The sequence below is a fragment of the Armigeres subalbatus genome, chromosome 2 (assembly GCF_024139115.2).
Source record: "Armigeres subalbatus isolate Guangzhou_Male chromosome 2, GZ_Asu_2, whole genome shotgun sequence".
Classification (NCBI taxonomy): Eukaryota; Metazoa; Arthropoda; class Insecta; order Diptera; family Culicidae; genus Armigeres; species Armigeres subalbatus.
In genome coordinates this window covers 303,281,656-303,296,397 of record NC_085140.1, presented here as the reverse complement: position 1 = coordinate 303,296,397, position 14,742 = coordinate 303,281,656, and the positions used below count along the sequence as shown (strand labels likewise).

Here is a 14,742-nt window from a genome sequence, read left to right as displayed (position 1 = left end):
AGACGTGTTCAAGTTTTTGATTCGCAATTCCGATTGCGATATATTTGCACTCTGTGAAACATGGCTTTCTTCTGAAGATGAAATCAACTTCCACGATTTTAATATTATTCGCCAAGATCGGGATGATCATTATGGTGGCGTTCTTTTGGGGATCACAAAATGCTACTCCTTCTACAAAATTCCCATTCCGACTGTTCCCGGCTTAGAAATCGTCGCATGCCAAGTAAATGTGAAGAATAAAGATCTTTGCATAGCTTCAGTGTACATTCCTCCAAATGCCTCTATTAATCGTCGACATTTTTGGAGCGCAGTCTCCCTCCTATCATCTCCAGTATTGATATTGGGTGATATGAACGCACATGGTATTGGATGGGGCGAAACGTATGACGATTATAGAGCGCCTATTTTCTATGATTTGTGTGACGATTTCAATTTGAATATTTTGAACACTGGTGAAGTAACTCGAATAGGACCAAATGGTCAACAAAGCCGTATTGATCTGTCTTTATGTTCAAATTCACTATCATTAGATTGCACGTGGAAGGTAATTCAAGATCCCCATGGTAGTGATCATATGCCGATAGTTACCACAATTAAAAGTAGCTATCAACAATCTGAGCCAGTTAATGTTCCTTTCGACCTCACGAAAACATTGACTGGCCAAAATTCATCGGCGGTAAAATTGGTATTGAATCAACTGATACTCTTCCACCTTTGGATGAATATCGATTCCTTACTGAGTTGATTCAAAAAGCGCACTAGAAGCTCAGAAACGACGCGTTCCAAGTACATCTGTCATAAGAAGACCAGCCACTCCTGGATGGGATGATGAATGTACTAAGTTGTATTCGGAGAAATCTGATGCCTTCAAGGCCTTCCGTAAACACGGAAGGTCCGAGCTTTTGAAGAGTATTTGAGGCTCGAAAGAAAGCTCAAAAATCTTCTCAAGGCAAAAAACGTAGCTACTGGCGACGTTTTGTCGAGGACTATCACGAGAAACCTCAATGACAACACTTTGGAAAACGGCCCGCAACATGCGGAACCGCATTTCCACCAACGAGAGTGAAGAATACTCCAATCGATGGATATTCAACTTCGCAAAAAAGGTCTGTCCAGATTCCGTACCAGCAGAACCGCTATTTCGAGAATCAGTCACTGATCCCGGTTCTTTGGGTGGACCATTCTCAATGCTGGAACTTTCTATGTCTCTTCTTTCATCGAATAACTCTGCTCCGGGATGCGATAACATCAAATTCAATCTTCTGAAAAACCTCCCAGATATCGCAAAAGACGATTACTTGACCTGTACAACTGTTTCATGGAGTACAACATTGTGCCACCTGAATGGCGACAGGTCAAAGTAATAGCTATTCAAAAAGCCTGGGAAACCAGCGTCTAATCACAATTCATACCGACCGATTGCCATGCTATCATGCATGAGAAAATTATTGGAGAAAATGATTCTTTCAAGAGTCGACCATTGGGTCGAAGAAAATGCATTGCTTTCAAATACTCAGTTTGGATTTAGAAAAGGGAAAGGAACAAACGATTGTCTAGCGTTGCTTTCTTCAGATATACAACTGGCCTTTGCGCACAAGGAGCAATTGGCTTCAGTATTCTTGGACATTAAGGGCGCTTTTGATTCAGTTTCCATAGAAGTACTGTCAGGCAATCTGCACAGTAGTGGATTACCAGTTATTTTGAATAATTTCTTGTACAATTTGTTGTCAGAAAAACAAATGAACTTCACACTCGGCACTCTGACAACTTCCAGAAATAGCTACATGGGCCTTCCCCAAGGTTCGTGTTTAAGCCCCTTGCTTTATAATTTCTATGTTAAAGATATTGACAATTGTTTGGAAGGACAATGCACGCTCAGACAACTTGCAGATGATGCCGTGGTCTCTCTAAGAGGTCCATGTGCAGCTGTCTTGTAAGGACCATTACAAAAGTACCCTGGATAATCTGGCTGTTTGGGCCAGACATTTAGGGATCGAGTTTTCACCGCAAAAACTCAATTGGTTGTGTTTACTAAGAAGCGGTATCCTGCTCAACTGAAACTCAAGCTGTTGAATGATGACATCAACCAATCTTTATCTTCTAAATACCTTGGGGTCGTGTTTGATTCCAAATGTACCTGGAAACTCCACATTGAGTATTTGATACAAAAATGCCGGAAAAGGATCCATTTTCTACGTTCTATCTCCGGAACATGGTGGGGTGCTCACCCGGAAGACCTCATCAAACTCTATAGAACGACTATTCTCTCTGTTTTGAAGTATGGCTCCTTCTGCTTCCTCTCAGCAGCTGATTGCCACCTGATCAAATTGGAACGAATTCAGTATCGTTGTTTGCGTATTGCCCTTGGCTGCATGCATTCAACGCATAACATGAGCCTGGAGGTGCTTGCTGGAGTCACTCCTTTAAAGCACCGTTACTGGGAGCTCTCACTTAGAATACTCATCAAATGTGGAACAAGTAACACACTTGTTCTAGATAACTTCGATAATATGCTTGAACTAACTTGTCGTTCAAGATTCCTGAGAGTTTATCTCAACTACATATCGTCAGATCTTTGTCTTCCGTGTTATAATCCCCTCGAGTTCACTTCACCAACGACAGTTCCTCAATTGTATACGATCGGTCCATGAAACGTGCTATTCAAGGCATGCCAGATCATCTTCGACAAATCTCTATTCCCTCACTTTTTTTCTGAAAAATATGAACATGTCAATTGCAACAACAGATATTTCACTGATGTTTCTCGCATTAACGGATCCACTGGCTTCGGTGTTTTCAATGTAAATTCAACCACCTTCCAAAAACTTCAGGAACCGTGTTCGGTTTATGTTGCTGAGCTGGCAGCAATTAACTTCGCTTTGGGGATAATTTCCAATCAGCCCGTAGACCATTATTTCATCTTCTCGGATAGTCTTAGTTCTATCGAGGCACTCCGGTCGATGAAACCTGTTAAGCACGCATCTTACTTTCTTTCAAACATAAGAGAGCAGATGCGTGTTTTGGTCGAAAGATCATTCAAGATTACCTTTGTTTGGGTCCCATCTCACTGCTCAATCTACGGCAATGAGAAGGCAGACTCGCTGGCAAAGGTGGGCGCACAGGAAGGTGAGTTTTATGATAGACAATTCTCGAGCAACGAGTTTTTCCCATTAGTCCGTCAGAGTACTCTTCAAAGTTGGCAAAGGAATTGGACACACAATGAACTTGGACGGTGGCTATTTTCTATAGTTCCAAAAGTTTCTGGGCGAGCGTGGTTCAGAGGTGAGGACTTAAGTCGAGGCTTCATCCGCACGATGTCGAGGCTTATGTCCAATCACTATTCACTAAACGCACATCTGTACAGAATAAACCTTGTCGATAGCAACTTATGTAGGTGCGGTGCCGGTTATGATGACATCGATCACGTAGTTTGGTCCTGCTCGGAAAATGACGCCTCCAGAGAGCAATTATTGGATACCCTTGTGGCCCGAGGTAAACAACCCTTCAGGGAAGTTCGAGGTGTTTTGGGAGATCGTGATGTTGTCTATATGCAGGCCATTTATAGTTTTCTTTGTGCTTCTGACATCAAAATTTAATATTGTGTTTTTTTTTCTTCTTTCTTCTAAGTTTTTTTTTGTTTAGTCTCTGCCTTTTTGTTCCGTAGAGCTCCATAGCTCTTGCCATCCGGAAGATGCTCCCAGTCGAACCATTCCTCGAGCATGACGACACGCCACATCGTCACTGACGCCAAATGCCCGGATGAGAAGCTGAAATTTCCTTATCCCAAATCCTAAGCCCCGTCCATCCTTAAACATTGTAAACTAACCTCGAGTCACCACGAGTACGCTGGCTCCTTCCCCTCTCTTATTAACTGTATAATAAAATGATATTGATTGTATATATCACAAAGAACCATGGCTCCGTAAAGTGTTATACACGCCTGAGCCTACCAAATAAACGAACTTGGAAAAAAAAAAAAATTTTTCGTGGCGATTTTCTATTAAGGGGCAGTGTTACTTCCTGTTGGGAAGTAGGTCAATTACTCATTACTGCATGTACAAAAGAATGTTACTGAACTCGTTTGTCGTTTAGGCATTGTTTTCGAATATGCCCATCACGATTTCTGAAGGAAGGTTAATCGATACAACATTGGAAACAATAAACTCTCCAAAGTGGAGGTGTAGCTTAGTTCATTTGCCTGCATTCGTTCACCTACAGAAAATTCAGCATTCTCGCGGGTGCGTTTCTAATGATCTGTTCAATGTGGAGAGCATAAAAATGCCTTTTGATGTAAATGACGAACAAACATGCAAAACGTTGCATTTTCAGTTAGCTACAGGGTAAGCCAGATATACCCTGACTGGTCTTTCTTTCCAAGTAACATTTCTATTATTATTGCATTCTATTAGCATTTGTGAGCAATAATTTGATCTTTTCATTGGTTTACTTGGGTTTCGCTGCAGTCTTATTGCAGCACTTATCAATATAATTTTTTTACTCTTTATTTACGCGAATTTTTAAATTTTAAGTTCTTCACTCGTCGAGAGTACCAAAGCCAGGACCACTTGGCAGGGGGAGGAGGCAGGATGGCCATCCTCAGGTCCAACCGTGGGACCTTCCATTGGAGGATTTTAATTCAAATAACTCTAATATATGAACATTTTAAAACTTAATACGAACACTTAAAAATTTGAATAGAAATAGTTAATGACTAAAAATGGTCGACGAAAAGGAAACTAAGATGAAATATAACAAACAATAAAGTTAAAATAATCCAATTACAAGAAAAGTAGTAGGGAAAATCCCGGTAAACCTTGGTAGTAGGTTGAAGTAATTGTAGGTCCAGGTGACGTTTAGTGCGCTGCCCTCCGGAGGTACTTGAAATGGCTTGATGTGGGAGACTTTCCCCAATTGTCGTAGTCAGCCTTCAATTTCCTCTAGTCATCCATATTCAGAAAGGAAATCAAATTCCGAAAATGTTCAAATATATCCGATCGTCGTTTGAAGAATACAGAGCGTCGGAAGTTAAATTGAACAAAATTAGCGCTGAAAATTGATTGAAAGCAGCACATTCGTTCTTGCAATGCTGTAGTATTTATGGCTATGCAGGTGAGGCGACAGTAATGGGACTAGGAAAGTGCAAGGCCCCCCCAACTGACCTTGTTGGAAGTTGTGAGTCACCCTCAAGTGGTGCACATGTGGTGCAAGCGAATGGGAACTGGGTATATTACTCGAATGATTGAAGGCTGGTGATGCCTGGCAGGAGTGTCGGGGGGCAGATACCTCAGAATTGGGGGACACGCTGCACTAGGCACTAGGCAGCAGGAAGATCGAGACCGTGAAGAGACGGAGCAACTGTACCGCGCCACTAACCCACGAAAGTTCTATGAGAAGTTTAACCATTCACGTAAGGGCCACGTGCCAGAGCCCGATATGTTTAAGGACATAAACAGGAACCTTCTTAGCGTGAGGCGATCCAAAGCACTACGAAGAGCACCTGAATGGTGATTTGGCAGACAACGATGGCGGTATGGTAATAAACCTAGGAACACGCGCGTAGGACATGCGACTTCCGGCTCCGAATCTCCAGGAAATTCAGGAGCAGATCGGCCGGCTGAGAAACAACATAGCCCCTGGAGTTGACCAACTACCAGAAGAGCTGTTTAAATATGGTAGCGATGAACTGGCAAGAGCGCTTCACTGGGTAATTACGGGTTAGGGACAAAGGTCGAACGACAAAAGGTCGAAAGGACAAAAGGTCCAAAGGACAAAACGTCGAACGGGACTAAAGATCGAATGAAACAAAAGATCAATAAAATCAGAAGGTCGATAGGGAGAAAAGGTCGAAATGGACAAGAAACTGAACGGAACGAATCAATCTCGCACCAGAGTTGCCCTACACAGTTAACCAAAACTCTTTTTTTTTAATTTTTCACAATTTTTAACAATAAAATAACATTCATTCAGTGAGTACAACTAATAGATAGATCTTTGAGTTTTCTGAATGTCACATAGATCTGTCAAAATGGCGCACACCGCACATCAAATACACCGACGTGTATTAGACGCGTATTAGATTATTTTGACAGATCGAAGTGACATTTAGAAAACTTAGATATTCATCTATTATTTACACTCATTAAATAAATAGTGAAAAATAAAAGATCAATTATCTTGCCAACTGTGTAGGACAACTCTGTCTCACGCAATAGGGGGAGATCCCCCAGTGCCGGACACATAAGTCATTTATCAAAAAACTTTCTAATTATCCGGATTATGTTTACTTGTATACCATATACACAAAATATGATCATTGATGGTTCATACAAACTACATTTGATCATTTAAACACGTTTTTGCACGATGTATTTTGATGATGAATTTTGGTGCAAATTGTCACGGTTCCGGACACTATTGCATCATGTTCAAATATTACCAAGTTCCTATTACATGAGTAAAGACATCATTTAGAATAGTAATATTTTTACTTGGTTCACGTTGTAGATATTAACACGTGTTAGTAGAGCTTATTTGACTCTCCAGCTCGATTTATTACATCCTACTCAAAATCCCCTCCATTTTCAATTTTTGTTTCTGCTTTTTTCTGTGGCTTTCTGATACATCAGTAAGAAAAAACAATTGAATTTAACAAAAAAATGTGCAGAGAATGGCTATTTGATCACATGAAAAAAAACTCACTGTCCGGACCCGGGGGACAGCTACCGAATAAGGAAATTGATTTTGCACCATAGATACATTGTATATCTAACAAATTATGATCGCTATTTGAAATATGACTAATATTGATCATCTCGACATAATCAGAATGCATTCGATTGATTTTAATATTGTTGATTCAAACCTTCTAAAATAAGACGAAACATGAAAATTTTTGACATTTTTGTTCAATTTAAAATTTTGTACAAAGCTTACAGCATGGGGATCTGATATCCCATACAGGTGAAGGACTTTTCAATAGCTTTCTTTTGTACTATATAAGATGATGGAGGGATCTCTGCAAGTGCCGTTTTTAGAAGTGTCCGGTATTGGGAGGTGTCCGGCGCTGGGGGATCTCCCCCTACAAGTTTTATTCATTTCCTAAATCAACAATCTTTTTCATCTCCAACAGAACTATCTAGATATTCATAATATTGTTTCATAGTAATTACTCCTTCTTTGAAAATTGCTCATTCTTCATCTTTGATTGATGAGAAGAGTGTGTTATTTTTGCTTGAAGTTGAATGCATTTAACAAATTCCTTTGGAATACAATCAACTTGTTCTTAATCGGCCTTTTGTCCCTTTCGACCTTTTGTCCTTTGCGACCTTTTGTCCCTTTCAACCTTTTGTCCCTTTCGACCTTTTGTCCTTTCGACATTTTGTACCTTTCGACGTTTTGTCTTTTCGACTTTTTTTTTCCTTTCGACCTTTTGTTTTTTCAACCTTTTGTCCTTTCGACCTTTTTTCATAGATTCGGTCTTTCGTGTCTGCCTTTTGTCTTTTCGACCTTTTGTCCTTTCGACCCTTTTTCATAGATTCGGTCTTTTGTGTCTGCTATTCAACATCGCTTTGGAGGGAGTAATACGAAGGGCAGGGATCGACACAAGTGGTACGATTTTCACGAAGTCCGTTCAGTTAGTTGGTTTCGCCCACGACATTGATATCATGGCACATAACTTTGAGAAGATGAAGGAAGCCTACATCAGACTGAAAAGCGAAGCTAAACGGATTGGACTAGTCATCAACACGTCGAAGACGAAGTACATGATAGGAAGAGGCTCAAGAGAGATCAATGTAAGCCACCCACCACGAGTTGCTATCGGTGGTGACTAAATCGATGTGGCTGAATAATTCGTGTACTTGAGCTAACTGGTGATCGCCGATAACGATACCAGCAGAGAAATTCGGAGACGCATCATGGCAGGAAATCGTACGTACTTTGGACTCCGCAAAACGCTCTGATCGAATAGAGTTCGCCGCCGTACCAAACTATCTATTTACAAAACCCTTATTAGACCGATAGTCCTCTACGGACACGAGACCTGGGCGATGCACGTGGTGGAAGACCAACGCGCACTTGGAGTTTTCGAAAGGAAAGTGCTGCGTGCCATCTATGGTGGGGTGCAGATGGCGGACGGTACGTGAAGGAGGCGAATGAACCACGAGTTGCATCAGCTGCTGGGAGAACCATCCATCGTTCACACCGCGAAATTCGGACGACTGCGGTGGGCCGGGCACGTAGCCAGAATGTCGGACAGTAACCCGGTGAAATGGTTATCGTCAACGATATGAAGGGCACAAGAAGGCGAGGTGTGCATCGGGCAAGGTGGATCGATGACTTCGCCATGGACCGAGCCGAATGAAGAAGTCTCTTATGTACCGCACAGGCCACTTCGGCCTTAGTATGAATAATTAAATAATAATAAAGTATCATTGAATCTGTACTTTTTTGTAGTTTTTTTCCCGAGCCATTCTTTTCATTTTTCATGATTCTTGTACAATAGTGTTAGTTTTGGGGAAACACAAGTGATTTGGTCGAGGTTGTAACAATTAAATGCTTCAAATCGTTTGCAAGTACGAACACGTTGGATGCTTGGTTGGATGTTCCCTAAGATTTGGCCATAAATTTTATCCAGTTTTCCACGCTCGCCATAATGGCGGATGCTATTAAAAATGGCAAGAACTGGATTTTTCATCTAAGCAAGCCAAACATTCTTGTATCGTTGTTGTCAGATGAGTTGTTTGTTTTTCATCAATAATAAAAAGTAGAAAGTTGTATCAAAGACATGACCGCAAATTTAGCGTAGAATTACGTAGAGTGCGATAGTGGATGCAAAATTTGATAATTAACATTTCTTCTTCTTCTTATTGGCATTACATCCCCACACTGGGACAGAGCCGCCTCGCAGGTTAGTGTTCATTAAGCACTTCCACAGTTATTAACTGCGAGGTTTCTTAGCCAGGTTACCATTTTTGCATTCGTATATCATGAGGCTAACAGGATGATACTTTTATGCCCAGGGAAGTCGAGACAATTTCCAATCCGAAAATTGCCTAGACCGGCACCGGGAATCGAACCCAGCCACCCTCAGCATGGTCTTGCTTTGTAACCGCGCGTCTTACCGCACAGCTAAGGAGGGCCCAATTAACATTTCATGCATGTTAAATTTTCATGCCGGATGGCTGATATCCGAAATGTAGGCACTTTGTTGTTAAATTAGAATTTCAACAGTGCTTGGCGAAATTGATTTTTTAGTAGTTAAATACATTGCACGAGTTGCTTACAAAAGTTGTATGAAATTTTAGAGATATCAAAATCTGCAGAATCCGTTGAAAAATGACTGGGTTGTTGGGCCATACATCTTGACATCTTTTCGTGACCGTCCCAAATTTGATACTTTTTATACCTGTTCGGATGTGCCACTACGACCAGCTATTAGTCCTATTGTAGCATGAACCGTACCCTTACTATATAAGAACATGGTTGGCATCTTAAGAGCCAGTTTGCGAGAAGCGCGAGTCGCGACCCCCTGTCCAAGGGACGTTGCACTATGGTCCAGGATACAGATTTTCGCGGAAAGATGCATTTTACGCCAAAACTTTATTTTTTAGAAAAGACTGTTGTTCTACAAAATTGTTCGAAATAGTAAGGCCATTATTATGGTGCTACAAAAAAATAGAGTGGCCCATCATTTAGAAAAAATAGAAAATATTTTTTTAATTCTCGGAATATTGACATGTTATCTTCTACTAAGTTGTAGCGCAGCTTATTTCAATCAATTTTGCTAAAAAAAACTTTCTCTGTAGCTCTTAAGTTGGCTGATTTAGAGCAATTCTACCAAATTGGATTAGGGTGTACCTAAAAAAACAGTATTTTTGAACTACTTTTTTTTTGTTTTAGATTTCTCGAAAAAGTCGTCTTCAGGTGACTTTTAGAGCTCAAAAAATGCAACTTTTGATATTTACCCATGCTCAAAATCTTTTTCTGTTCAAAAGTTATAATCGTTTTTCAGTCAAAACTACATTTTTTCATAAGTCGATATCTCCGGTTAGGGCAGACCAAAAAAATATGTTTAAACAGCATTTGAAAGAGAAATTAATATTCTTTATTATGTCAAAACATTGGGAATATGTTATTTTTTTATCTCAAGTTTTAGAAAATTTAACTAACATAATGTTTTCTCAAATAAATTGATAAAACTCGACAACGAAAGAAGATATAGACAATATTCTTATAGCAAAACACACGTCTTCAGAAGGTGAAATTCGTGAAAAATAAAAAATGAAATGAGCAGATCATAAATATTGTTTTTTGAGGGACACCCTAATCCTGGTAAGTAAAATTACTCTAAACAGTGAGCTTAAGAGCTACATAAAAAAATATTTAGCAAAGTTGATTGGAAATGCTGCGCTACAACTTTGTAGAACATTTTATGTCAATATTCCGCAAAATAAAAAGAAAAATAACATTTTTATAAAATGGCCCACCCTATTTTTCGGTAACTCTATAATAAGGGCCCAAGTATCCATAACAACTTTGTAGAACTTTTTTTTCTTAAAAGAGTACTTTAGGCCGAAAATGCATCTTTTCTCGTTAATCTTGCAATACGGTGATGATGACCCCGTAACGCTGGGTAGACACCTTTCCGTGGTGTGTTTCGGTGTAAGATCTACCTCGGTCACATTGTCAGCTACAGGCAAATCCTGACCCAACGAATACCTTCCCCAATATCCAACTCCGTGGTACTTATGAGGGTGTCGCTGAGTCAGGGCCTCTCGTTAAGTAAAGTACCACACCAACACTTCCTTCCCCTCCCAAGTTACGGTGAAGATGGGCGTGGCTGGGAGTAGTAATCCTCATGCTTTTGTGATTTTTATCCTAGATTGAAATCAAGAACCACACCCACCTTGATTTCTGATAGCAATCTGAATAAGGATTTCAAAAGAAAAACATGAGTATCACTAGGGTCCAATCTACGTACCGTAACTATGCTATGCTATCTTGCAATACGGTGATGATGATAAAACTCATAAAAAGTGTTAAAGCTGTAGATTTTTTATTTTTAGTTTTTCACGAATGTCATTTTCCGAAGACTTTTGGAGCTTTTCAAAACGCGTGTTTTGCTATAAGAATATCGTCTGCCTCTTTTTCCGTTGTCGAGTTATATAAATTTATTTAAAAAAACATGATTTCAGTAAAATTAAACTTGAGACAAATAAATAATTTATCTTCAATTTTTTGACATAATAAAGAATATTAATTTCTCTTTCATGTGCCGTGAACATATTTTTTTTTGTCTGCCCTAACCGGAGATATCGACTTACGATATTGAGCATATTTACTTATCAAAAGTTGCATTTTTTGAGCTCTAAAAGTCACATTAAGACGACTTTTTCGAGAAATCTAAAACAAAAAAAGTAGATCAAAAATACTGTTTTTTTAGGTACACCGTAATCCAAATAGGTAAAATTGCTCTACATCAGCCAACTTAAGAGCTACAGAAAAAGTTTTTTTTAAATTGATTGGAATTTGTAGAACATAACATGTCAGTATTCCAAAAAATAAAAAAAAATGTTTTTAAATTTTTTAAATGATGGGCCACTCTAGTTTTTGGTAGCACAACAATGATGGCCTTACTATTTCGAACAATTTTGTAGAACAACAGTTTTTCTAAAAAATAAAGTTTTGTAGTAAAATGCATCTTTCCGCGTAAATTTGTATCCTGAACCATAGTGCGTTGCAACGATGTTCTCCGATTTGGATGAAATTTTCAGGGTTTGTTCATATAAGAAAGAGAAGACATTTTGCAAATTTTTAGATTTTTTCATTGAGGGGAAGTGGGGTAAAACCGCCGATCAAAAGTTATTGTTCAAAAATATCCAAAATGAAAATTAAAATGAAATAACTTTGGCAATGACTGACCGATTTTGTTCAAATTTAGCACACTTTTTCTACAAAGTAAAACACTCTCAAATAATACCTGTGGAAGTAATTCTCGAACATTGAACGAAAAGTCCGTTATAACAATTACTCATAAGCAAAAAGCTTATAGAAAACTCAGGCGAAGAAAAAGATTAGGAAAAAGAAGGTCGACATTGATTGAGAGTCCTGTTCATGTTTCCAGTATGGTCTTTTTCAAACCACGAGTAAAACATAATTATTGCATGGTGAAATAATCTATTTAAATTTATTAAAACAATATACATCAAGTATCTTGGCGTGAGCTGTCTTCAGAATGTAGCTTTTGTGATTTTGCAGCTTTGTTATGTTATAACGCTTTATCAAGATTCATTCGGTAGGGATTCACTCAATCAGAAGCAGTTTGCTCTAAGCATCAGAGAAGTTGAGATGGGACCACGTACAATTTTCGTTATAGCGATTTCTACAGTGGCTTGGGGATTGTCGTCCGCTGTGGTGTTTAAACAATGTGGGCTAGACCGGAAATGCGTACCCTTCAGCGACTGTGCAAAGTACCGAAACTACGTGGGAATCCCGTCAAGGAATTGGCCTAGCGATGTGCAACATGAAGTGAAATCACATCTTTGCGAAATGGAAGAGCTTGCGTCTGGGAAAAAGGTAGATTTAAACTCCTGATAAACGTTGATTGTGATTATGAAAATATCATAAACATTCGGTTCTAGTTATACAAGGTCTGCTGTATCTTGGACATGGGCAACTGTGGCAAACAAACCACCCAACGAATCGCACATGGAGAGATTGCAACTATCTTTCAGTTCCCGTGGATGGCATTGCTGAGAGGATTTGACGGGAAATTTCATTGTGGAGGTGCCTTAATTGCACCACGCTACGTCCTAACCGCGACGCACTGTAGACGAAAACAAGTGTAAGTGTGTTTATATTTTTCTAACTGTTTAAGGCCACAAATCATATGTTCAATGATTGTTCAATGATTCCAACAGTCATTCCGTACGTCTTGGAGAAACTGATCTGTCCACGGCGATCGATTGCGTCAAGTTCATTGATGGAGAGGAAGATTGCGCTGATGCACCCCAGGATATTGTAGTCGAAAAATTTATCGGTCACCCCAAGTACAGTTCAAGCCAGAAAAAGAATGATATCGCGTTGCTAAAACTAAAGACGTCAGCACAATTTAACGACAGTACGGAAAGCCTCTTACAAGCCTAAAGTAGAATTGGACTTAAGTATCTTTTTGCAGACGTTCAACCGATTTGCTTGCCACTGCCGGAAATTGCTGATTCTAATCTGCCCACCAGAATGATGGTATCCGGGTGGGGCTTCACGGAAGATGAAATGGAAATCTCCAACAAGCTGCGGTATGCCTATGTACCAATTGTTAGCCCAAGGGTATGCAACGAATCCCTGGCGCGTATAAGCAATGTTTGGACAGTAGACGAAAGCCAGATTTGCGCCGGAGCTGGCATCAATAGGGCGGACAACTGCCAGGGCGATTCCGGAGGTCCTCTTAAATATGCAGCCAATGGGCAATATGTGGTTCATGGAGTGGTATCGTTTGGGCAAGCAACATGCGGGGTGGAGAGTGAACCAGGAATCTACACTAATGTTAGATATTTTCTGGATTGGATAATCGATAGAGTGCAATGAATTTTAGATTTGTTTTAGTACATAAGTGTTAGTGGCACCTATGTAGGGTAATTCGCCAAATGTTGAGCGGCTAATTTCTTCGCTTATTGTTGAACGCACGTGCATTTATGGGAGTTCAAAAATAGGCTACAAAATTAGCCGTTCAACATTTGGCGGTTTCCCCTAGTGAGTATCTGGCTGACATTGCAATTTCGTAGTGTTTTTTAATGACCCAAACAAACAATTTAAGCAGAATATGCTAGTGTTTTATGGCTGGAATCAGGCATTTTCAGCTGTCAATGTTTTTTGAGGTGTTCCTGTTTCTTATTAAGTTCTCCAGTGTTCTCTTCAATGTATTTGTAATAAGTTTTCCGCAGTTAGATCACTATAAACTTTATGTACAGTTACAATCTATGTAATAACCTTCTGTTCAGTTTTATCATGTTTACTATTATCCTGTATTTTAACTATTTGAAGCTTTGATCAATAGAAAATATAAATCAGAAAATCTTGCCTTGTTTAAAATGCTGTTTTCATCTATAGTTTTGATTACTGCCAGAGAGTAAACTCGAACGCGTAATCCACGGTATTTCGATGATCAGCAGAATATTTTTATCCTGTTATTTTTATTTATTTATTTAATTCAGACAAATTGCAAGCCAGAATAAACGCGACGTGCGATACGACGCGACAGTGCAATTTGACAGCCTGTTGATAATGATTGACGATTAAAGGTTGCATGAAGAAGAAGAAGTCGAAGGATGATATCTGAAAAATATTGCACGGGGAAGCATACGGGAAGTTTTTTAAAACTCTTCTCAAAATTCTAGGAACAATTTAATTAAAACAGTTAGCAGTACGGGGTTGGAATTTCTTTCTACTGCATAATTAACGCAATTTTCGATTTCAAATTTTATTTTATGATATCATACTTGATATACAGTATAAAAAAAGTCAACCCCGTACTGCTTTCGTTTTAATTAAATTGCTTCTACAATTTTTGAAAAGTTTTAAAAAATTCCGTATACTTCCCCGTGCAATATTTTTCTAATTGTATCATCCTTCGACTTCTTCTTCTTCATGCAACCTTTAATAGCCAATTATTATTCTTTTACGTGAGTCGCGTCGCGTCACATCGCTCGTCGAGTTTACTCTGGCTTGCCCCTGAGGCCGAAATGT

At 39.3% G+C, this 14,742-nt stretch overlaps 1 protein-coding gene across 1 annotated transcript; it reads left to right on the top strand.

Annotated features, from left to right (window-relative positions):
• Positions 1-12,278: 12,278 nt before the first annotated feature.
• On the top strand, positions 12,279-14,072 carry LOC134216652 (CLIP domain-containing serine protease HP8-like). Its single transcript, XM_062695501.1, has 4 exons — positions 12,279-12,576; positions 12,642-12,844; positions 12,921-13,120; positions 13,178-14,072. The coding sequence occupies exons 1-4, from the start codon at positions 12,349-12,351 to the stop codon at positions 13,582-13,584; spliced, it is 1,038 nt and encodes a 345-aa protein (XP_062551485.1). The 5' UTR covers positions 12,279-12,348; the 3' UTR covers positions 13,585-14,072.
• The last annotated feature ends 670 nt before the right edge of the window (positions 14,073-14,742 follow it).